At 29.2% G+C, this 25,632-nt stretch overlaps 1 protein-coding gene across 2 annotated transcripts in view; it reads right to left on the minus strand.

Moving 5' to 3' along the window:
* Nucleotides 1-25,632, minus strand: part of LOC107449610 (protein tudor) — a 65,414-nt gene that overhangs the window by 3,120 nt on the left and 36,662 nt on the right. For both annotated transcript variants that reach the window (XM_043044029.2, XM_071177393.1), the window contains 8 exons: nt 24,739-24,852; nt 22,858-23,020; nt 20,817-20,901; nt 18,745-18,933; nt 9,303-12,723; nt 6,158-6,290; nt 4,264-4,386; nt 2,305-2,466 (listed from right to left, as the gene is read on the minus strand). In XM_043044029.2, the coding sequence (XP_042899963.1) occupies nt 2,305-2,466; nt 4,264-4,386; nt 6,158-6,290; nt 9,303-12,723; nt 18,745-18,933; nt 20,817-20,901; nt 22,858-23,020; nt 24,739-24,852 (4,390 nt within the window). The remainder of the gene's footprint in view (nt 1-2,304; nt 2,467-4,263; nt 4,387-6,157; nt 6,291-9,302; nt 12,724-18,744; nt 18,934-20,816; nt 20,902-22,857; nt 23,021-24,738; nt 24,853-25,632) is intronic.

Here is a 25,632-nt window from a genome sequence, read left to right on the forward strand (position 1 = left end):
CTCTCTATTCAATCGGTTGTTATTTTTTAAATACAAAGGAAAAAAAGGGAACAAATTCTGACATTAAGGTTTTTTTAATGTTACTTTTTAATTTTACGATATTTATTATGAATGTTCATTGATTGTTAGATGGTTTAATTTCTAAACTTGCACATTTTTTAAAGCAGTTAATTGCTTTTATAACTTGAATTTTCTGGAAAAAGTGAAGAGCTTAAACTTAATAACTCTGATTTTAAAAGGAGATAAAACTTTTGTTGAAAATAAAAATAGTTCACGTTATCTGTGCCGGAGAAATATTAAATATCTTTGTTTTTATTATTAATTTTTAAATATTTATTTATTTATTTTTTCTTTTTTTTGCTTAAATTACGTTTTCTTATTCATATTTTATTGTAACCTGTATAGTTTTTTTCACTATTTATTAAAAACAGTTTTTATTAGCAAATTTATTTATTTCTTAACAACCAATTTACTATGTATGATAAATTTATAGATGAGTTATTTATGAATAAAACATTGAGCTGCTTTAAACAATTTTATACAATTTCCATACATATCCTATTTATCAATCGTTATTCATAGAAATAACAATTTCAATTTGTCATTGTATTTGGACAAATAGTATCGATGAAAATCAGAAGAGAGCTGAAGAGAGCATTTGTCGAATTCATCCAGATAAGCAAGTCCACTAAATTTCCTTCTCCTGCTTTTTCCGGGAGTGCGCAACACACCGTCTTCTCCTAAACAAGAAACTTCTCTTTTAATTTTTCTAAGTGTGAAGTCTGACACTCCAGTAGCCAGACATGCTCTTCGAGCTGGTTGTTGGAGCTTCATTAGCAAAAAACTCAAACACATTGTGCACAATTTTACGTGCTTGTGATTTCAAAACTTCACCTTTTTTAAATTTAAAAGGCATTTCTCAATATTCAAAAAAGTTAAAAAGAGGAAAAATAAAATAAAAAAATAATAAAAAAAATTAATAACACAAATAAATTTGTTGATTTTTTTCTCTAAAACAGAAGCTTTTGAAAAAGAGAAAAGATTAAAAAAAGGAATCGAACGCTGTAAACGATGTTTCAGGCGCGAATGCTCATTTCTCATCACTCTAGGGCTAATACAATAGACCGAAGAAAGAAGTCTCCTTTTCTCCCACCGAAACCAGTCATAAAGAGGAACCCCGCACCCCTACTTGAAATAATCATACCTCGTTACCATAGTCACCGACACCCCTCCAGACAAATGTCTTTCAGAGTACCTATCGTAACAAAGAGTACTATGCCAAATATTTGCTACATCTCTAATTAAGATTGAGTCCTAGTATGCTTTTTGCACAATATATGTAGAGATATACTTGTACTTTTTTAAGTCTTTCTCAATTGTAGAAGAAAAATGCATTATTTGATTACTTTCTGACAGAATTAAATAGCCTAAAAATCTAAATTAAATATGAAATTATCTATATAAACATTTTCACAATTTTCATTTAACAATTAGTACTGAAAGAATTGGATTTATTACTTAATATGTAATATTGAAATATGTTCTACTAGATTTAAAATCAATGCTAATACAATTGTATGCATATATTTTTCTTTCAATTTTTAAGTTAATAATGAAATAAGTAAAATATTTTGGCATTATTTGTGTCATTGTAGTTATTCCTTAATTAACAGAATTTAATGTAACACTACTTTCAATTAGGAAATTAGAAGTTTTTGTCAATTTTACCATGATTTATTCTATTATTCCAGCAAGAATAAAAAACCAAGCTACAAATCATAGAGCGTTTTAAAAAATTTAAACAAAATTCTCTAAATTCCATAATTTGAACTTTAAACCGTTTGATGCAAACCCGGTCCCATGAACCTCAAACCATCAAGATGCTACAGTATACTTTGTAGAACCTATCAATGTGAAAATGGTACAGAACAAAACAAAAACGTTTTTAAAATCTGATGAATCAGTACAGAGGAAGGTGTGATTGACCACATATAAACTAGTTCAGTGGTCTAATGAAGCCAGGGCAAAGTTAATTTACTTTATCTTGGCTCCAAAACAATTAAACAGGACTCGCGTTTTTGTAGTTTTCCTTTCCAAGTTACACAAATGTGGGTCAGTTCCACCAGAAAGTCATTCACAAAAGCAAATTTCTCCCAATACTTGATCCAGAAATTGCCTTGTCTACTGGATTGAGTTTAAAATTATAAGGTTATAGAATTGAACGTTAGTAGTCGCAAACTCAAGATTTATTCGGCTGTTCAGCGACGGTTATAATAATTAAAATATAAAAAAATAACACAATACCAGTGAGAAGGCAAGGGTGAGTTTGTACTTCTAAAGACATGAATGCATTTGTCATCCTTCTCATGTCTTTGATGGAAATCTCCTCTGAATTCCCAAAATCCACATACAGAACTTCATAGTTTGGAGCATAGTCATTCACAATAAGTGCTCTGTACCAAGCATCTGCAAGAAAACAATAAAAACATGAATACAAGCAATTTAAAAACCAACAATAATAACTGACTCTTAATGATTGTACAAAAGGATATAAAAATCTCAGCTATGGAGAAAACGAAAGAAATCAAGTAGGCTTTACAAAATATTATAGTTTTCATAATAAATATTGCAGACTAGACTACAAATTTTATATATTTAACAAAACAGGGTTCATACTCTAAATTCCTGGAGAAAAAAGTTTCCTGAGTTTTCCCTGACTCTTGGGAGCTAGGAATTCATATATTGGAGTCCTGGTAGAATAATTTCCCTTCAGACCTACAATAAGAGTCGAGCAATTTTTTTGTGTGCACCTATGGCAGGACTCTGCGATAGTGATAATTCAAAGCTGTCAAGTTGAAAATTCGTCCACCTACCTCTTCTACTTCTATGTCGAGGGTACATTTTTTTTTCTCGACGCCCTGATAACACAGATGTGTCAACCAAGCAAAATTAACATTCGGGAGTTCCCCTAACAAAAATTCTGATTTCAGAAAAGGAAAAAAATTTTAAGATATGCGACATTTGATATTTCTAATAAATTCTAAGTAAAAAATTTTTTTTAAATATAGGAATGCAAAAAATTTTACACACTAAAAGGAAACAAATTATGGAAGAAATTAAAACTTTAATCAAGTATGCTTTTGTTTAAAAAAATTTTTTTAATATTAAATGGAAATAAAATTCCCTTATAACTGAATCGTCATCAATGGTAAAATAAATTTTCTTGTTACTTTATAAAAATTTCACTGCTTCTTCGTACTTTTGCCCCTTTATATGCCTCAACACGTCATTCTTGCCTCCGTGAACAATTAATATATCACATGCACAATCCATTTTGAAAAAATATATAAAGACAAAATGAATAATGAAAATCACTTTGGTTTAGTAAACAAACTAGTTAACAGCAGTTTGTCATCAACGGTTTAGAAAAGAAGAAAATAAGAACAATTGACTAATTTCAATAAATGTGGCTTGCATTATTCTTTGAAAATAATACTCATAATTTACAAGTAATAAATGATACTTAATTTAGGAGTAAGCAAAAAACAATCTTAAAAATTCAATTTAACAGATACTTTTTTCAAAAAGTTTCATAATCTTAGGAAATTTTATAAAATATACGGGGAGAAAAAAAAAGAACTTTCAATAAAACCAGTAGACAAGAAAAAAGTAGCAAGATCTGCTAGCCAACTGGAAAATCTATTAGTATTGGGAGCTATGAAAAGAGAGGCAAAATTGTAGAGATTTTTTTTCATTCCTTACAAATATTAAAAAATACAATTCAAACTCCACAAGCCATTTTCAATGCATTTAGTTAAAAAAGATTAAAATTAAAAAGCAATTGATAAAAATAATTTCCGTTAGTTTCCTGAGTAAAATTTTAACATAAAATCCAACACAAACACAAAATAATAATAATAAAATAAAAATAAGTTGCAAACATCAGTTGTTTGATAATAAAAAAGAAGAGAGATCAAAAACTCAATATATTACAAAATGGAAATGTCAGATATTTCAATTTTAAAAAAAAACTTATTTGTTTCTCTAACAAAGTATAATTATGAAGATTGCAAGTTACTGATGAAGCAAGTTACGAAGATTGCAAGTTAGCAAGCATACCATACATAAAATTGATGAAATTGAAAAGTATAACTCAAAAGACAAGATGGTTTGTTTATTCTTAACAAACTTGGCAAATATGATATTTAATTTACTTAAATCTATGCATTATGCATTTAAAAAATAATTCAAGACATATATTACCTTCATATTTTGCTAAGACTATTTCACCTTCCACTGGAGGATCACCTTCGTAAGAGGAAATATCAGTAAGTTCATTGCAGTATTTGGTAATTTCTTGAAATAAATCCGTTAAGGCAGTCAAATCTAAAAAATATATAAAAATTACAAACAAGAATATTATTTTGGCAATTTAAAATACTAAGAAACTGTATAACACAAAACTAGAACATAATATTTAATATGAATATGTATCATAATATTGGATTTTAAAAATTTGTGAACATTAATCACGATCTTGGTATTAAAAAAAGTGTGAATACAAATTTCCTTATTGGATTTCTAAATTGTGCGAATATGAATCATAATGTGCAATATTTAAATCAGGTAAATATGAAAACTGATGTTTGATATTAAAATCGTGTGAATAAGATTCGCGACACAAGTGGATTCCAATGCAGTTCCAGATATCCATAGTGGTGATAATCTGGTGAATCAAAAGTTACAAAACATCATTTCAGATTACGGAAGTCCGTTAAAAAAAATTTGCTTTGAATTATGAGTTTTTGATTTATTGAAGATCGTGAACCAATGGTCTTGAGGTAAGCGGAATTCTACTATATTCACAAAAAATCTCCATTTAAAAGGAGATAAAATATCACTTAAACTGATTTTTTAATAAATACTATATGCAGTAATTTCTATTTAAGTTACATTTTTAGGCTTCGTAGAGGGCCAAAGAAAAAAAAAATATATCAGGAAATTCTTTTAGTAACAGACTACTTAAGAAATAGTTATAATTTGCCCTATTTAAGTATAACAAAGGCAATATGTATCACAAAACAATAAAATATACTATTTTTGATTTTAGTATTACATTAACAAAAGAAAGATTTAACAATACATTTATAAATGAAGCACTGAACAACTCATAATAGTTTGAAAGAAATACACAAATTTTTCTTTATAATAATGTTGCATAAAGAAATAAACAGTATTAATTACTAGTTAATATTTCTACTTACTAAAATTTATCAACTAAAATTAAAATTACTAAAATTTATCTAAATTTGTAATAAAGTTCAAAATTTTCATAATTAAATAAGTAAGGATTTAATAACATCGAAACGTGAGCACGATAATTATGCTGCTCAACATTCTGATAGAAAAGTGACTTAGTGGAAGATTTCTAAACTCAAGATTAAAAAATTTTATATCATTTCTGCATTGGAATCTATCATTTCTGAAAGATCAATAATTGTGAAATTGCAAAACTTCTTCCAACAAGACTTGATATAGCATTTGCTGAAATAATAAATAAATGTATAACCCCTGAATTAAACACCATAAAAAGTTGATAAGACAAATTAATTCATTGAACTTAGTATTCTTCGATTAAATGACTAAATTCTCAATAAGTCTGGCATAACAAATCCTACGAGTAAGGCTATTTGTCTAAACCAATCTTTACTAGCATTATTAATTAAAATAAAAATATATTGGACCTAAAATCCCAAACTTTTCGTTCTACAAATTTGAATTTGTATTGCTAGTAAATGGAATCTTCCTTAGACATACAAAAATCAGAAATAGCAGGACAAAATAATTTTCTTCAGGAAAATCAGAACTACGAACCCTGCCTCAATCTTGTGTTAGTAAACTGTTCAACTGTTATTTATTGAACTCTTTATTTAAATCTATTTTCACAAACAGGATTTAATATTCCATATAATGTTGTAAGATTCAATATCGTTAAATTTTTAATGAGAGTTTCCCTAAGTTAACGTAATTCGTTTTCAGCTACTATATAAAGAGCATAATAATTTTTTAGTTGGATAAAAAAAAAAAAACATATATTTATAACTAACAGTACCAAACAGAAACTTTTTAATAAAATAAAAATTTATGAGGTTCTTACTTGCTTCGCTGAATGGAGCACAAAACACAATTTGAGGTGAAACTACAGTGTGTATGATAATGTCCTGCTCACCAATTGGGAAAGGCACAGGTTTCATGTCACCATAATTAAACTTCTGAGCAGAAACATTTATCTAGGTAGTATAAATAATATATTAATAAAAGGGTATATTATGAAATCTTTTAAAAAATATAGCAAATCTTCGAAAATGGATTTGCGCAAGGTAATGATATTATCCGACACGTTGGTTAACAAGGGACACACAATTAAATTAGCAGAGGTTCCTATTCAAAAAGTACATTTCAGTCTCCACCCAGGAGAATGGTGGCTTGAAGGCAATTGTCCGGTATGGTTCACCGATGGGTCAAGGAATTGGTTTCAAATCAGGGGTAGGTGTTTACTACTCCAACGATGGTACCAAACTTCACTTTCCTTTTGGTAGTCATGGCACTGTTTTTCACACTGAAGTCTGTGCTATCATTGTCTGCTGCAGGTGGTGCATTAAAGGGGTTATCTAAATATACCTATTCACATATGCTCTCTAAGAGTCAAGTTGCTCTTCTATGACTACCAAGGTGTAAATTCAGCTCTCATTTAGTGTAGGAGGGCTTCTCAGTCTTTTGTGACCTTTCTACTCATAACAAGGTATACCTAAATTAGAAGTAGCTGACGAAGTAGCACAGGTTTGCTCCAGTGCAATTTCCTGGGGCCCTGAACCAGCTTTGGGAATTTCTTCAACATTATTCAGGGCATCTATATTCAAGCTCTATGGCAAAATTGTCCATGAGCAATGGCGCAACCCTGATGGTCAGAGAAGAGCTAAATTGTGACTGTCCTAGCGTGTGTCAAAAAGAGCTTAAGCTAAACAGGAACAGTTTGAGGAAGATCATTGGTCTTCTCACTGAACACTGCTCCCTCAGGAGGCACCTATACATAGTGGGTATTAAATCTGTTTTGCTTTGTTGAGGTTGTCATCATTAGGAGGAGACTCAATCAGCTGTAGATCAATTATTATATTGAATGAAGGTTAGCTATTACTAAGAAGTGTATATAACAGGGCTTCCACTTAATTTTAAAAGAAAAAGAAAATCACCTTTTCCAGGTATTTCAATGTAAATCCAGATCATATGTTATCCATACTATGAGATTTTTGATCTGACAATTTTGACTTTTTTTTTTTTATTTGTTATGTGATTTATCAGATTTTGTGAGCAAAAATATCATTGAATAAGGATGGAAACATGGAAAAATTTTTACTTAAATGTGGAATTTTTATAGCAAATAATTATAATAAATGTTAGAATTATTTAAATTGAACCTCAATAACTGATTACTGGGATCGACAATTCTAAGACAGGTTATTTTGCAGGTTAGTGTAGGTATTTTCCATGTTTTTGTAATAAATAAATAAAAAAAAACATGCAATTTTCCCAGCTTTTTTTAGTGAAAATAAAATTCTATGACAATTCCAGGTTTTCATGATCCGTGGGAACCCTGTTCAAACTATTTTCATTATCATTGTGGTACAAAATTGAAGGAATAAAATGCAGGAGAGAGAATCAAATCATGAAGTGTTAAACTATGAAACTGCTACACAAATAAATAGAAATGTTATCTTATTTTAGCAGTTATAGATTGAAAGCTAAACTCTGTAGTTATATAAAATTCAACAATATATTTTCCATATCATAAATTAAACATTAATCACAAATTAAGTAACGAAAATAGTTCTTTAAATTATTTATTATATAAAATATACAAATTAAATTAAAAAATATTTTTATAAATATATTAAACTTATGTTAGTCGGTTCAAAATGTCATTACTTATTAAACTATTAATTGGAATCTTTTCTTACAAGTAGTCAATATATATAGTCATAGACTTAATATTCTGTTTACAATAAATCAGTTACAATGAATCAATTTAATCGGAACTAAATACTTATAAATGAAGTGTTTCATTAAATTTGAAAAAACATTAAAAAAATAATCATTTTGAGAACCCCTAGTTCAGGGATGGCGAACTAATGGCACGCGACACAATATTTTGGGCACTCCACCGATCACAATTGTTGTTACACTATGAAGAATATGCAACAATTAAATTAAAATTCACAAAAAATAAACAAAATAATAAACAATATTAATAAAAAAATTAAAAATTAATGCTAAAAAAACAATTAATAACCATAAATTAATAATTAAAATTCACAAAAAATAAACAAAATAATAAACAATATTAATAAAAAAATTAAAAATTAATGCTAAAAAAACAATTAATAACCATAAAAAACAAGCTAACAATAAATAACTAGCAAAAAAAAATTAACAGTCCTGCTTAAACTAACATCTTCAACCTAATATAAGTTATTTGTCATCTAATCTGCAACAACAGAAGTCACACTAATGTTACTTGAAAGTTGAATTATGCGTATAACTGAGATATTGCAAAATGTATTTTTTTCAATGTAAATAAAGAGTTTTAAGTTGATAGTATTTAGTATTATTATTTTCTCAATAATCAAGAAGTCAAAATTATTTGACGGCACGTCTATGACCTCATTAAGCAATTTTTTTTAGAGAAAATGGCACATTGGTGTATAAAGGTTCGCCACCCCTGCCCTAGTTTGTCATTGTTAAAATTCTGCAATCATTGAATTATTATTTACTATAACTAAGATTTTTAAACTAGCATTGAGTTTTGAACTTCAATATCTACTTAACACATTCAAAATTACTTAAAGAGTTGTAGTAGCCCAGTGATTAGAGAATTGGACTCCGATACAGATGTACCAGTCGTTTCTGGAATCCTCCCCCCAAGACCCATCTCGTACATGCAATATACATGTTCGTAAAGTCTTGTGGTGGGTTGCTGAGCAGAACCATGGGTACAAGCAAGCATCTGGAGAAAAGTTCCTTCTCCTTTAGATCTATGTCTAAATTGAAGAAATGGCCTCATAATTGAGATCCCCTCTGCAGAGAATCAAAATTGTGATGGCATGTCTTCAATCATCCTCAAGGATGTTTCCCAGACAGTTGCTAATAGCCCATTGTGCAGCTCTAGTGCAACGTTAATTAAATATCTATCCACTTCAAAATTACTTACACAATTTATATTAAAAATAATAAATATTCAAATTTACCTCTTTACACAGTGGTTGAATTTGTTGAACAGTTTCAAGAATTAATTCAACAACTTGAGGTTCATTACTCTCTGGTAAGTTTTTAGCCAGTACTGTATACTCTTGTTCTAATTCAATAGCTGCTGTTAAGTTAGGAATTTTAACGCCTCTGCAGAGAGGAGGATATTTAAAAAGCTTATCACTAAAGTACTGCATTTTTTCTTTGGAAACAACTTCACTGTTGCCATAGTCAATAAAGATAACTTTAAACATATCACTGGATATCACTTCTTCCACACTACAACGATATTGTATGTTATCGAGGCTACACCGAGCAACCAGCAGTTCCCCAACTTTGGGTTTGTGAATAATACCCAAGGAACAGGTTTGCACTTCTTGGGACAGTTCCTTCAATAATGGAAACTGATCAACAACTTGTACAAAAAAGACATCTCTATCACAATGGCAAAACCTAACTTTTATCGGAGTTTGCATTGGCAGATACAGTTTTTCAAGCGAGTGTAAAGTGTATTGAGTTACAACTCGAACCAGAGGAACATTATCTATTTTTGACTCAACTTGTACCACATACTCTTTTCCAATTTGAAATTGCGTATCAGAATTTATTAAAACTTTAATGTTAAAAAGGGGAAATGAATTGAATTGTTCAGACATGTAGCAGACATCAGAATAAGGAACATCTTCTGAAGTGCCTTTGTCAACAAATAAAACTCTGCAAAACCCTGGTCTAACATTTGTCACTTGAATGCAACCACGAGACCAGTTTTTATCGGCACCTTTTACAATTACAATTTCATCCACTACTGGAGCATCAAAAATCTCCTCGCCTTTAAATTCCTTTAATAATCTGTTCATTTCATTCATTCTATCAATATCTGAATTCTTTATCAAAAAGTAATATTTTTCACAGGAATTATGACAATTTACGAGTGTTAAATTTTCCTCTAACGTACAAGATTTAATACTGCTTATAGGAACAAACTTTACAGATGGCCGCACTTTTACAATTTGGATGTTATCAGACGCTGTACCAATGCACTTGACTGTGTACCTGGAGTCTATAGATAAGCATGTTGTGTATTTATTCAAATCACTTAGTTTAATTGGAATACTGAGCATAGGAAGAGAAGCATATATTGGAAGTAAATAACAAACATGTTTTTTGTTGACTTCCTCTGTGCTGCCATAATCAACAAAAAAGACTTTTAACAAATCATTCCCGCAATCCTTTTTTATAATTCCTCGATACCATAAACCATCCTTTGATTTAGCACATATAACCTCTCCTACTTTAGGTGAATGCTGTACAGCATCCAGATTTTCAGGATTCTGCAAACTGGTCATCATTTCTTTGAGAGAATCCTCATCGGACACTTTTTGAACATAATATAAATCACTTTCTTTGTAACAAACAGCCACTTCTGTGGGCAAATCGGACAATAATTGTGTAGGTATGGAAGTAAAGATCGGCTTTTTATCTTCCAGCTCTACAATTTTGACCAGCTGTATGCCTTCGTCAGATAACTCCACTGCCTGAACATGGAATGTGGTTGCTCCGTTTTCTACAAGCTTCTGCAATTTTTCTGGGTTAGAAAATCTAACAGGAATGGAAAATATTGGAAATGAATTAATTTCGGAGGGTAAAATTCTCATATTTTCAATACTTATTGTTTCTGTGTTACCGTAATCGATAAAGCAAATTTTACACGAACTTGAAGACGGGCAAACCTCTTCGACGGATCCTCGGTACCAAATGTCATCAGTAAATTTGGCACACACAACACAGCCGACATCTGGCAATTTACTCAGAGACTCAAATGCTGCAGCAGATAGCAATTTTGCTTCTAAAGATTTGATTCTCTCCTGCTCGCAAACAAGCCAGCAATAGTAGATTTCTTCTTCTATGTAACACAAAGAAACCTCAACTGTTTTATTTAACGGAATTAGTTGCTTCTCTAAACTAGATATTTTTACCCTTGAAGAAACTTCTGATGTTTGGATACTATCATCTGATCTACCAACATTCAAAATTTTTACTAACTGAGCTCCAGGTGACTCTTCTATCACTTCAACTTGGTACTTTACTTGCGCTTGCATTTGGGACACGCTAACATTTTGTGGAATAACTGAGATACCAAAAATTGGAAACTTAAAAAATTCTTCAGATAAGTCTTTAAGATTTTGAACATCTACAATTTCCTGATTGCCAAAATCAATGAAGGTGGCAAGATATTGATTGTTTTGCAAGTCCTTGTCAATCGATGCTCGATACCATAACCCGTCAGTAAAAAGAGCACAATAGACGTTATTTATTAATATTTCTTTTGCAGGAGGCATAGCAGCAACAGCAGAATTCATATTGTTGTCCAAATCTCTGATTTGCTGGGCATCTTCTATCTGCTGAACATAGACAACATTTTTTTCTGTGTGAAAAACCATAACTTCACATTTTTTTCCTTCAGGTAGCTTCTGTTGTGATAGGGATGCTTTTGTAGGAACAAATTTCTTCTTCAAGAAGTCTGTCACAGGTTTCTCGTTCTGATAGAGCATAATTTTAACAGGCGATGATGACTTATCAATTATCTTCATTTCCCAACACTCACTTGTTAACTTTGGAATCAATTCTTTTAAATCTTCATCATTAACTATAGGCAATGAAGTGCAAATAACTAACTTATGCAAAGAAAGGTTTGTAGGTAGAGCTCTCATTTCTTCCTCCACGACCCAATCTTCATTTCCAAAATCTACAAAGAATACTTTGTACTTTTTCCCTTTTTTTCCAATCACTTCACCTCGATACCAATTGCCATCTTCCTTGAACTTGCAACAAACTATTTCATTTTTGATAGGGGTATATTTATCAGATATATTTGAAGAACAGTGTTTATATAACTGCTTCATCAAAGCTTCAAGCTTAGATTCATTTTCTAGTAATTGAATGAATATTTTTGATGCACCACCACCAATAAAAACTACTTTTACCTGATATTTAATACTATCATCAAAAGGCATATCAGCAACAAGATCACTTTTGATTCTTTTCTCAGGAAGTTTTGTAGGCTTTGCTTGACCAATGACATGGTACCAAGGGAAGCAATCCAGATATATCTCGCAATTCTTATGGAGGAAAGAAAGTTTAGTCGAGTTATCGTCTGATTTATTTACACAGACACTAACAGTTTTAGTAAACACAGACTTGAACTCCTCTTGAGAAATAGAATTAGGTTTTGAGCAACACACCACATAGCAACACTTGCTCCACAATTCTGGAGTCAATTCACATAACTTTGAAATCTCTTCTTCATTTCCATAGTCTATGAAATGAACGAGGAATTTATCACGCATCCTTTTCAAAACAACACAACGATAAAACTCATTAAATTTAAGAGATAGACCAGCAACTACATCTCCTTCTTCAGCACTGAAAAACAAATAGAAAAAAAAACATGTTAACACTAGACTAAGGTGATAAACGAATGTTTAATTAGTTACAAATATAATAATTTATAATGAAAAGAAAGGGGTCAATTTTATAGCTTTGCTTTGTTTATCAGTTAAGTGCACGTTTAGAAAATTTAACATCCAAACAAAGTCTGATTCAAGCAGATAGTTCATTAGAAATGCCTCCTCAAAGCAGAAGCAGGTTGACTATGCCAAAACCAAAGAAAACATTTGATAATACTGCTCAAGTTTAACAAGCCATGATGGCTGAGTAGTTAAAAACATACTGCAATTAGGACTGGGCTATAAATCGATATATCGTGACATATCGTCCTACATCGGCAGGCTGATACAGCGACTTTCGCTCCAGACGATGCATCAGAAATCTGATTTAAGCCATTGAGTAAAGAAGACGAATGATATATGATATAGTGATACAAGGCACGCAAGGATCTCTTACGTTATGATGTTGAGACGGCATTGATTGATGAGCCGTCTTTCCAGACGATGCATCAGAAATCTGATTTAAGCCATTGAGTAAAGAAGACGAACAATATACGATATAGTGATACAAGGCACGCAAGAATCTCTTACGTTATGATGTTGAGACGGCATTGATTGATGAGCCGTCTTTCCAGACGATGCATCAGAAATCTGATTTAAGCCGTTGAGTAAAGAAGACGAACGATATAGCGATACAAGGCACGCAAGGATCTCTTATGTTATGATGTTGAGACGGCCTTGATTGATGAGCCAGAAAATCAAAATCAGTTCTGAGAACATATATCGTGATCTCCCATGTTCGTTTTTTCGCCTCATAGTTTTTTTTCCCTTTTTCTTTGTCGCGACTTGATATCGTTTCTTGTATATTATTTTCAGTGGGACTGACTTTGAGATCGCCATCGTTACCTTGTTCTGAACGTAATCTATTATTGAAAAGAATATATAAAGAAGTGTTTCTTAATTAATTAGGTAAAATATTCTTTTTTAAACAAAACTTTTTATTTTATTTTTAAATGTGAAAATTAATTTTGATATTATATGTTTAAGTAATTTTTTGCATTATTGAATTTATTACAATCGGAAATCTAATTTAAGGTGCCCATTAAGAATTAAATTACAAAGTAATTAAATTTGTTAGGCAATTTTTTACTTTATTTTAATTTATTAAAAACTTTTTGGATAAAATTTCCAATAATTTAATGAGTTTTTATTACTGATTTTAAATTTATAAATTTTTAGTTGTTTTTGTTTTTATAAATAAAATTATAACAAAACTAGTTTTTCCTCTTTTGGATTTGGACATAAGTCAATCAACTTTGTTTATTCCAAAAAATTAGCAAGGTTTGCGACTTCTTTTTTTTTTCTTTTTAAAATCATTTAGCACTTTGTTTTATTAAAGAGTATAATCGTGTTTTTTAATTTTCTTTCAATATTGTTAGTTAAATATATTATCGAATATCATAATTCTTTTGTTTTTATTTTCAAGAAATTAAACCTTACTTTGTTTTTTCGTTCAGAATTCGATAATTATTCAATTTAACTTAATTATTTATGTGAAATAATAATGACAAAAAATAGGGTTGTCTTAAAAGCGCTTTTTCAAAAATTTATTAAGCACTTTATTTTAAGCCTGCAAATAATTTTTAACGAACTTATTTTCTTTCTATAGGTAAATATTATAGTTATATATATATATAGGTAAATATTATCGTTAGGTAAATATTATAATGATGAATTTCAATTTTTTTTTCATTATTTATTTTTAAGCTAAGAAATCTATTGTTATTTGCACGATCATTCTTAGAAAATATAACATTAATATCTTTCCTTAGCAGAACATATATATCTTCAAATTCATAAATTGATTTAAATCAATCTGAGTATGAAGTTTTGATAGAAACCCTACTTTCTGTGCCTTACAAGTAAATGCAATTCAAAAATACTACATCGCTGTATCGCGATGCAAAACTGACGATGCATCGAGATAAAAAATTTCTTATATCGCCCAGTCCTAACAACAATCATTGTAAAAAACTGGGACTTCATCCTGGCACAGCTGGCTTGTGAAGTAAAGGCAGTCAAAAGCAATTCTGAGCACATTGACACAATTATGTTGTTAATGACGTAATTGTGAGGCTTTAACAGTCATGCCCTTCCCTGGCTCACAACAGGCTGTTAGGGGCACAGTTAGGGTTTTTAATATAATTCTCCATGAAAATAGCGGTAGTAGCTTTACATATAAAAAATAGTAGCCTAAATAGTCTCCTCAATTGAAAAGAACAAACCTGGAATCACAATGGAACTGAACGCAACAAAAGACTATTTTTAAATCAATCCTTTACAAAAGATCATCACTGAAATTCTCATGTCATCATAATAATATTAATTAAAAACATTGGAAAAACATGTTAAAATGGAAGAAAAAAGAAAAGGAGGACAACATGGACTTTAGATGGACAACAGAATTGAACATGCCAAAAATTGATAACTCAAATTTAAAATTTTAAAATTCCCATACCATAACCACATTATATTAAAAATATCAGAGCTAAAAAACCTATGTGGAAAATGCAGAAAAAAACTAATATGAAAAGGCACAAAATTTAGATGAAATCCTTCTAAACTGAAAACATCAAAAAGAAACAATGTGAAGAAAAAAAGATGAGTGGAAGTGCACAAAAAATTCATAATAAATAATGAAAACAAATAGTTGTTACTTAAATCTCAAATTCACATACCGTAATGACATCACACTATAAAAATGTCAGAATTTGAAAAACAACGTAAGAACAATTGAGAAACGACGCAGATTTACATAAAAATTTAGAGAGTGAAAATAACTGAAATTTAAAACTAATGTTGTAATATAGCAATTATTTTAAAATTAACATCTCAAGACCTCCCAAACATCTCAGACCTGCCAAAAGAAATTATCAAATTATAAAGTATATTGAAATGGATGAATAATTGACAGGAAAACGACAAGGATTTACCATGGAATAGTAGTGAATCAAGAACATCTAATAGTGGCAAGTGAAACTTGAATATTGTTAAACTTGAACACCATAGTCACTCAAGGTAAAAAAGAAGTAGCAAATAGTTACTTTTAAGTCACCAGAGGAAACCTTATACAGCTTTTGATATATTCATACATTAAATTCAAGATAGAACATCTGTTAAGTTATGATAAGCTTAGTTTTCAACATTATTTACACCTCATTTCTTGTGATCTTGTATGTGATATGCAATTATTATTATTATAATTTCATATCTGATTTATAAAAAAATGAATTGTGTGAGGTTACCCTGATTATATTTAAAAAAAAAATAATTACAAAAAATAATGCAATATCTTAAAAAAAAAAAAAAACATTACATATCTATGAAAAAAACATCAGAAAAATCTTAAAAGTATGAATAACTTAGTATTATTCATCAATACTATTATAAAACTAATATCAAAGCCTCCACTGATGCTAGTATTAAAAAATAGCACACATAGAGTATCCTTAAAAATAAATAATAGTATCCCCTAATAATAAAAGTAGCATATAATGTTAAAAAGAACTAAAGAAAGAAAAGATAATATACAGAGTGTATCAAATTTGATAATATACTCAGTATATTATGATAATATACAGAGCAAAGATAACAGACCACAACATTAAAGACTAACGTTAATAGGTTTTTATAGGGAAATTATCACAAATGAAAACAAAAAGGTATACACATAAGGAGTCAATAAATCTTATTTAACTGGAGAAAAACAAAAAACCCTCATTGAAATCTGGCAAACTACTATACAGGAAGGCCACTCTCATAAACAAGATTTGTTTGATTGCATTAAAAAACATAAGATTAAAAGAGGCAATTTTTTTAGTAGCACCTTTGAATTTCACCCTTCAATTAAGCCTGCTTTGATGTCTGCCTTTTTCTACTGAACTGAAATCTGTCAGATTCCAATAGCGTTTTTGTTCATTTCTCACTTAAATATTAATCTGTAGACCCCCACCACATGTGTTGCATAGTTTTCTCGTTTAATAAAGAATTGAAGATTACATATTATGGGCGGTCTTTTTACAATAGATATTATAATATTAATAATCATTCAAGACAAAGTTCACAAAATGCCGTCCAGTTTGAATAAGAAATATTATACATTTACACTAATTCCCTCATAAATTAAAGCAGTTTTTTACTAGTTTTCACATTATATATTAATAAGCTGTTAATGATTAATGTTATTATGATTGAATTTTGAACTCGTTACACACTTGATTTTAATAAGTTCCATTGTATTCCGATTTCGTTTCGAGTTTATTATTAGTATTTTTTTTCGGCAATTATTTTTCTTTTTCCAACCATTTCCATACCTTTTTTTTTCCAAGCTTGAAATTTGATACCTGAGTATTTTATTAATTGCAATGCACCCCAGTTATCTTTTAGTTTTTTAATCCATTTCAGACATTAAAAAAAAATTTGGCATTTATTTACCATTTTTCAACCTATTCCACATGGTTTTCATCATTTCAATATTTCAAAAATGATAATAGGACACTTGAGTTTCGAATAAGAGTAACCACTTTCCATCTCACTTGACTTCCAGCATAATTCTGTAGAGTTTTTTAAAAATGATTTTTGGAAAATAATTCATTGTTTTGTGAGCCGTTTCCACATCATTTATAATCAGGGTTGAAAAAAACCAGAGTTTTTCTAGAAAAACCCAACCCGGGTGGGTTTTTCTGGGTTTTATTGGGCTTCTCTGGGTTCTATTGGGCTTTTCTGAGTGCTTCATGTTTTAATGGGGGTTTTTTCAAAAGAGAGGGCAGGGATAGGTACCTTATTTTAAAATTAATAGTTAAGTTTAATTTTAAAAATTGACTTAACATATAGGTAATTAATAATTTAAATTGGTGCAAAAGTCTGAAAAAAGTTTCTTCTGACATCACGATACAAAATTTTATATGTACTCACATACATCACACATTTGAAACTTATTTTTACACAGGATTACTTTTAATTTATATTTTAATCTTAAAAAATATTTAAGGAATTTTTTTTATTTGCATAGAAAGCTAATCAATGGCACTGAATAATCAATTGCCGTACAGTCAAATCTAGCCAGCAAGGTGACTCTCCAGTCTCCAACACAATTAGTTTTTTCATTATAGGTATTTTTTTAGGCTAGACTACATATATATTTCAATAGAATAGCTCTTTAATATAACAGAGGATAAAAAAGAAATCAATCTTAGTAAAAACCACTTTAGGGTGGGTTTTACTGGGTTTTTCAGAGTGGGTTTTACCCAGTAAAACCCACCCAGGTTTTACTGGGTAGGTGGGTTTTTTTGCAACCCTATTCATAATATGTCTTCAGACACATTCAGTTCATTAAGATTATGCAAAAAATTCATGTCATTTCTTGAATGTTTTTCAGCAGTTATTTATCAAAAATCTTTTCACCATTTTCATCAATCACCATTTTTCTGCAAATAGTAATTTTTCAGATAAGGTATATATATTTTTTTTTTTTTTAAAAAAAAGGGTTTGAAAAAATTTACTGTTAGATTAAAAAAAAACTCCAAAACAGCCAACATAAACTGAAACAATTGGACACTTTTTGTTAAAATAATTTGAAATTCTCATAAAATTGATAATAGCATCTTAAAATACTTATTCAAAGAATAGAGTTAAGAACTTTTCATTAAACTTTAATAGTGTGTTTGAAATTGAACAATTTTGTAGAAAGGTCTTTAAATAAAGAAAAATGAAAATTCTTTGATTCCTAAAATTCAAATCTTTCTAGATTAATTCCTTTTTCTGGTTTTTTAATTAACAATTTCATTTCATCTGAGTATAAACTGATTTTTTTAAAACTATTTTGAAACCCACTAAGTTTTCCGAGGTCAATGATCCCCAATTAAATATTCAGCACATCAAATGAGAATAAAAGCAAAGAAGTAAAATATTTAAGTAAACAAACAATGTGTGAACTTACCATAGACTGCAATCTTTAGTGTCGAGGGACTTAAAAATGCGATCCAGTTCTTCTATGCTTTTCTGTGCCCCACTTCCATTATCCAATATTCCCCAGAATTGATTCTCAGAGAATTCAAGTCCCAGTATTGCAACCTTATCTCCATTCTTCAGGGAAGACCAAACAGAAGGAATGGATGGCTGTTTTGATCTGTCAATAAAGTTCATTTATATATAACCTGACATATAACTCAATGAGGAAAAAATAAATGTAATTCCACAATGTAACAACATAATGATGCAAGGCCATAGTTACAAGGTAAAGATTTATAATACTGTAAGTGCGAAGAGTTTTTACAACGATGCCAACTTTTCAAACAAGCTGTCAGTAATCAGAAATACAATAACACAAAACATATACAGTTATTGTTCATAAAATTCCACTTGGCATTATTTTAAGGAGTATATAAGGAGCATTCCACACTGGTATATAATATCAATAAATTTATACAAGAATTTACTATTAAGTAATAAAAAATAAACATTTAGATAAAGGTACTAAATGAAAAATTACATTGAAATTTTATATTTCATCATGAAATTAAATTGCTTGCTTGAAATCAATGTTCTAGTTTTTAGGTTTAATTAGAATTAGCTCGTAATGTCTTTTTATCTTCTTATATTTGAACCACAAAAAATTATTAGCTCACATTTCAGATTTTCTTTCTTCTTTTCCTTGCAATCAGAAGAGAATATAAGGTTTCAGAATAGAATTTTGGAAAGGGAGAAGATGAGTTTTTTTATCACAGAGGTGATTGTGAGCCCAACTCAAATATCTTGAAAATTTCTTGAGTAAAATCATTAATGACCCTTTTCAAAAAATTAATGTCTTTATAAATTGAAATCAGCATAATATATGAATAATAATGTATAAGTTTAATGAATGATTACGTATAAGTTTACTTTTATCTTACAAATCTCATTTATTATTCTGCCAAAAAAATATTTACAAGTGAAAGAGATTCCAAGTATAAATTCTAGTTCTAATATTTTTAAATAAAATACACAAAAATTTTTATAAATAAATGTGATTGATAATTTCTTGAAACTTCAGGATCTTGGATTTCTGGAAATATCCAGATCGCGTTTAGCGAAAAATCCGGAATTTTTTCCGAGCACAATCATCTCTGCTATCAAATCATTTCGTTTCTGCATTCATTGTTTTTAAAATTGTTAAATAGTAAAAGAAATTAACATAGGTTAGTTGTCAACAAGATTAGTAGTTACGAGGGGAAAACATATTCTTAAAGACCGTAATTTTTATTACTTAACCAACTGTAGGATCGTAATCTTAACAATGAAATCATAATAATTACAGAAAAATTTTGATAGTTGGCACCTCTGTAATACTAATACATACATTTAGAGCAAAATAAAGCATTACTTTAAAAATGGTAATGAATTACATTATATATATATAAATCAAAGTTGAGACAAAAGTAACTATAACTGATAAAATGCCACTGAAGTGAGGTCATTTTGGTCATTGCTTAATTATGTAAAAAGTATGTTTCTTTCCTTGAATAAAGGATTATATTTAAACAAGGGCTTATTACTTTGTATATTTCTTACAAAAAATCAAAAGGTGTAAAGAAGTTAATGATTGATAGTGTATATTTAATACAAAAAACTTGCACTCCATAAAAAGCTGCCACCTAACTTAAGTTTTTTGGGAAAAATGTCTTCTAGTGGTAGATAAGTTAATGTTTTAATCTGCTATTTTTCATTTTTCTAAACTTGATTTAAAGTTATTTTCCGCACCACTATAAACAAATGTTTTGAAAGTTTATTTAAAATGCCATTTTTTTCAGCTGGCTTGTGGTGAGATTTTTGAAATGTCGGCAAAGTTACTAAAAATTCAGAAAGCTTTAGTTTTTAATTATCTATCACTTTTCAAAATGTTCTGCTAAAAACATAGTTGTTGGCAGGCCCGTCTATGAAATAAAAGGAAATTATACTGCCTAATATTTATTTTAGAAACAGCAATGAATTATACAATCATTTAAAAGAATGTAAAAAAAAAGGAAAAATTACCCAGCAGAATCAACAGCGCTTTCCTTTACTTCAACTGTTGAGAGGTTTGGGTTTAACACAGATAAAATTGAATATAGTGATAAACCTAAAAGTATAACATAAATATAAATATATAGCTGTTCAGAATTTCATTTTATATTTGTGTTAATACAACAGCGCCCTCTGCTAAGGAACACCTTTATTGGTCATTTGAAACTCAATTCTCCTGCTAGCCAGTTGTGGCTGCAAGATTCTCAATGGAGCTTACTATAGTGAAAGCTATTTGTAAATATGTATATAGATTACTAATTAAAAATTTCATAGCCATTACTATATTTGCCATTACTATATTAATTTACATAGTAAACCAGTGTAGTTTGATGTATTTATAAAACAATAACAAAAAATTATAAATTCATAAAATACTATTTATAATTAGTGACAAGCTCATGTATGTTCTGCTAGTCAGAGACAACTAAAATGTTACGACTCAAATCACACAAAAATAAAAATCATGCAATAAAACAATACACTTAGTACCAAACTAAAACCAATTTTTAAAATTGAATGATAAACAAGGCAAAATTAGCTTTCATTGTATATTTCTGTGTCGTTTATAACTGATAATTAAAATGGGTCAATTTTTTATTTTTTTAAATTGTATATAGTAGTTATGCATTTTATATAACCCTTTGATACAAATGGGACATGCCTGTCTCTTTTATATATTTTTCTAATGCTCATATTACAAGCAAACAAATATTCTTGTATTTTTATTAATAAAAAAACAGTGTAATTACAAGAAAAATCTGTTAAGATTATCAGAAGTATATTTCTAATAAAATATTTTTTTAAAAAGTAGTTAGAATTATTTTTTTCTCATTCATAATCATTATCAATAACTGATTTTGAAAATTAAATTTCAATGAAGAATAACTTTTTTTAGATATAAATAACTGCAGAACCGTGTTAATCGTAAAAATTTTATCTTTAGCAAAAGGAGAAAGGAAAAAAATGGTGTGTGATGCTATATTTTATAACTATAAATTATTAAAATGCTAAATATATTTTTCACCTATTTTGACCTAAATTAATGCAAAATAATGAAAAAAAGTATGAAATTTATATTTGATAAAATTTTGTGTTGAAGAGTTGAGATTACTTCAACCCATTTAATAAAATTAATTAGCTATATTTAGCAAATTTTATTTTAAGAAATGCATGATAAAACCTTTTCTGTTAAGATTATATTTCAGTAATTCCCACTCAATTTAAAAAAAAAAAATTCAAGAACTTTTCAATGATTTTCAAGGACCTATTTGGTATTACAGTTACATGCTTAAGTACATGTCAACCAAATTTTTAAATTACGTAGAAGCAGAAATTGTAATTTTTAAAGCAGAAAGCTTTTTCGACAACAAGAAAAAATATTTATTAAATTTATCAGTTAATAATACAAGCATAGTAAATAATTGATAAAGTTGGTGTGAATGTATGGTTATTAAAATAAAAATACCATTTTATATAAATAGATATAGTACTTATTTACTTAATTATTTTTTGCAAGTGAATATCTAACTAATAGTTAAAAAGTACACATAAATCAATAGAAGTAATAGAGCATTGCAAAAAATAAGAAAAAATACTGATTTTCTTTTTTTTTTTGTACTGACTGACTTTTGACTTCCATATTATTTCTAATCTGTGACATTTCAATGCATTTAATTTTTTCTTAAATAAGACATAGAAATTTATACTTAAAAAAAGGAAGTGACAAATTAGTCTTAAGGCTCACTGGGCTGAAAAGTTGAGAAACTCTCCTTCAGAATTTATAATATAGACAACATACTAATAAAAACTATATAAAGTTCCTGTTAAAATGTATTTCATAAACAGTAACTTAAAAAAGCTATAAAGGTTTAATCGTAAAAAGTAACAAAATATACTCAATAGGTACAAAGTGGACTAAGGCAAAGTATTTTTTTTTTTACATTAATAAAAGAGGTATTTAAATTTTTAAAAAAGATGCTGATGAAGGGGGGGAAACACAAAATTGTATTACCATCATATGAGAGATTGACTACATAGGTATCATTTCCAAGGACCTTGAGAGCACGAGCTGAGTAAGACTTATTGGCAAATTGCTTCTGGAAATATTCAGTGTCATCTTCACTCCAGGCAATGTCCTTCTCTTCCCCAATATCCCCTAATTTACACTGTATGGCCTACGGAAAATAATTTATTTTATTATACAAAGCAATAAATTACTACCAGAGAATACTTCTATTTTTTTATCATTTTGTGCATAAAAAGAGCAAATTCAGATGTACTGTTCAGATGTTTAAGCAGTTATTTAAAGTTGAAATCAGTGTTATCAACAAAAAAAAATCTTAAGTAATTTCAGTCCTTTATCAATATACAAAGAATGAAATAAGTTTGGGCGAAATTAAAAAAAAACTTATTTTATAATTTAGATTATAAAATAACATTGATTATGCAAAATTAACATGCTAGAATGTTTTAAAAAAATCCACATTTTTTACTTTTCTTAAACTTAATTACATTAAAGTTTTTTTTTGAAAAACCAGCACAACCTTTTCATGGTGCATAATCAGGGCTTAATCCAGGTTTTCAATCCTAGTACCTATTTTTGTGAAAAAAAAATTTTTTGTGAAAAATTTTTTTATATTTGTGAAAATTAAGTATTGATAAAAAAAAAAACAATTTTTTTTTTGTAACAAAACTTGAATTGTTTTGCTCTTCAATCATTGGTTCCGTAGCATTTTTAATACACTGTGCCTCGTTATCAACTGTGACGGTTTTTTCAGACGGCGACTGTTGTGACGGTTTCTCCTCAGTTTTTTCAGACTGAAAATTTTTTTTAATTGATTTCGTTCCTATACTATCGATCGTGCGTAAACGCTTCATATAATAATCGCTATTCCGTGAGCCACCTGCTCCACTTAAATTTCTTCCTCGCTTCATTATAAAAACTTTTCATAAATCTTGTTAAAAAATACGAATAGAACACGTTTTACGCTAAATCATAACAAAAACACTTGTCTGGGAAAATGAGTTGAGTTGTTTTCGCACTGGCTCAATTTAGCCGGTTGCCTAGTATATAAACTTCACCACTCACTCCGATTGAATGGCGTATTTAGGAGAAGTGACGTCAGCATATCAAGCCTGTTTTCGAGCTAGTGCGGTTGCGCGGAACGCCGTCCGATGGCGTACCATACGGCGTTCACTGTGAATCCACTTTTCCGTGAACCGCTCGGAAAACTATTCAGCACTTTAATTCCTTCTAACTTTCTTTTTTATTTTCGTGAAGATGCGTTTTTTTTTCAAAGTTTGTTGAAGTACTGATTTTTTTTGTGAAGGTACCGATTTTTTTTTTTTAATTTTGTGAAGGTACCGTTTTTTTTTTTTAATTTTGTGAAAGTACCGAAAAACGGTACCAAAATCGCCCTGGATTAAGCCCTGATAATATAATTAATAATATAATTTTATAACAATAATAAGTATAATTTCATATAATTTAACTTTTTATGCTCATTTATCCAGAATGTAACAAAATGATCGAAATTCAAGTCACAATTAACACATTACATGAAAAGGGGAGTCAACACAAGAAAATCTGAAAAAGGCATCCAAATCCAAAGCTTCAATCTCAAATTTTATTCCATTTTGCCATTCCCAGTAATTTTAATAAAAATTTACAGGAAGCATTTGTACTCTCATTAAAATTTTTGAGAGTGATAATTCAAACAGATGTATGAAATCTAAGCCTAGATGTATGAAATCTAAGTCTAGATGCATAATTGAGAACTCTGGATGAGGACTTTCTCTTAGCTATGCAATGGTAAAATTTTGCTTGGTAGGAAAGTTCTTCTACAGATTCACTCAAGTAGCTACAACATTAAGTTAATAAATAAAAAAGTACCTGGTAAGGAATTTCTTTGAAAGTATTTGGAAGAAGGAACAGTTGATTTATCTGAACTGTAGCTGTGTTCCCATAATCTAGAAACTGGACTGAAGCTGTTTTATCACCATTTACCTGTTCATCAATTTATAAAGATTTAATAAAGAAAAAAATTATATATAACACATATATAAGCTCAGTAGAATCTCAATTATCTAAAGTAGTACCAATATTGTAAAATCAATTTCTTTGAATTACAGTGAATTCATAGAATCAATGTATCCAGGGTTGACACAGAAAAAAAATGGACGAAATAGTTGCTTTTAGTAGCCTAAAGCATGAAAATAGTTGCCGAAAACTGTGAAAATAGTTGCCTAAATGAGATCAAAAATTCATCAAAAATATGACTAAAATTTTGTTAATGACTTAATTGTCATATACCATGATCCATTTAGTCAAGTTGGTGGTAAAAATGATAATTTTTATATAAACGTTAATGTTCTAGCCCAATTTTCCCTATTATCAATAATTTATCTAGGAAATATATATATATATATACATATATATATTGTGAAAAGTGATTACTCAAATTCCAAATTCATGCATCTAAATATCGTAGTGAAATTTTTTCTAAATCATGCGGAATTTCAAAGCCATTGAAACGGCGACCGAGAAACGAAAACAAAGGAATCTGCAGATTGAAGGAATTAAAAAGCGAAGACTCTAATTTGCAATTAAAAATTTTTCAACATATGTTATTTTTTAAGAACAAAAGTTCAGTGTGTTCAAAAACTATCATGGGCTGCAGATTTTAAATCCAATTCCTGCTAAAAAAAACATCGAGTACAGAAAAGTCTCCCAATAGTCTCCTCTTCCTAAAAATGGTTGCTTTTTCAGCCTTTTCAGGCAAAAAAA

Source organism: Parasteatoda tepidariorum, chromosome 2, assembly GCF_043381705.1.
Source record: "Parasteatoda tepidariorum isolate YZ-2023 chromosome 2, CAS_Ptep_4.0, whole genome shotgun sequence".
NCBI lineage: Eukaryota > Metazoa > Arthropoda > Arachnida > Araneae > Theridiidae > Parasteatoda > Parasteatoda tepidariorum.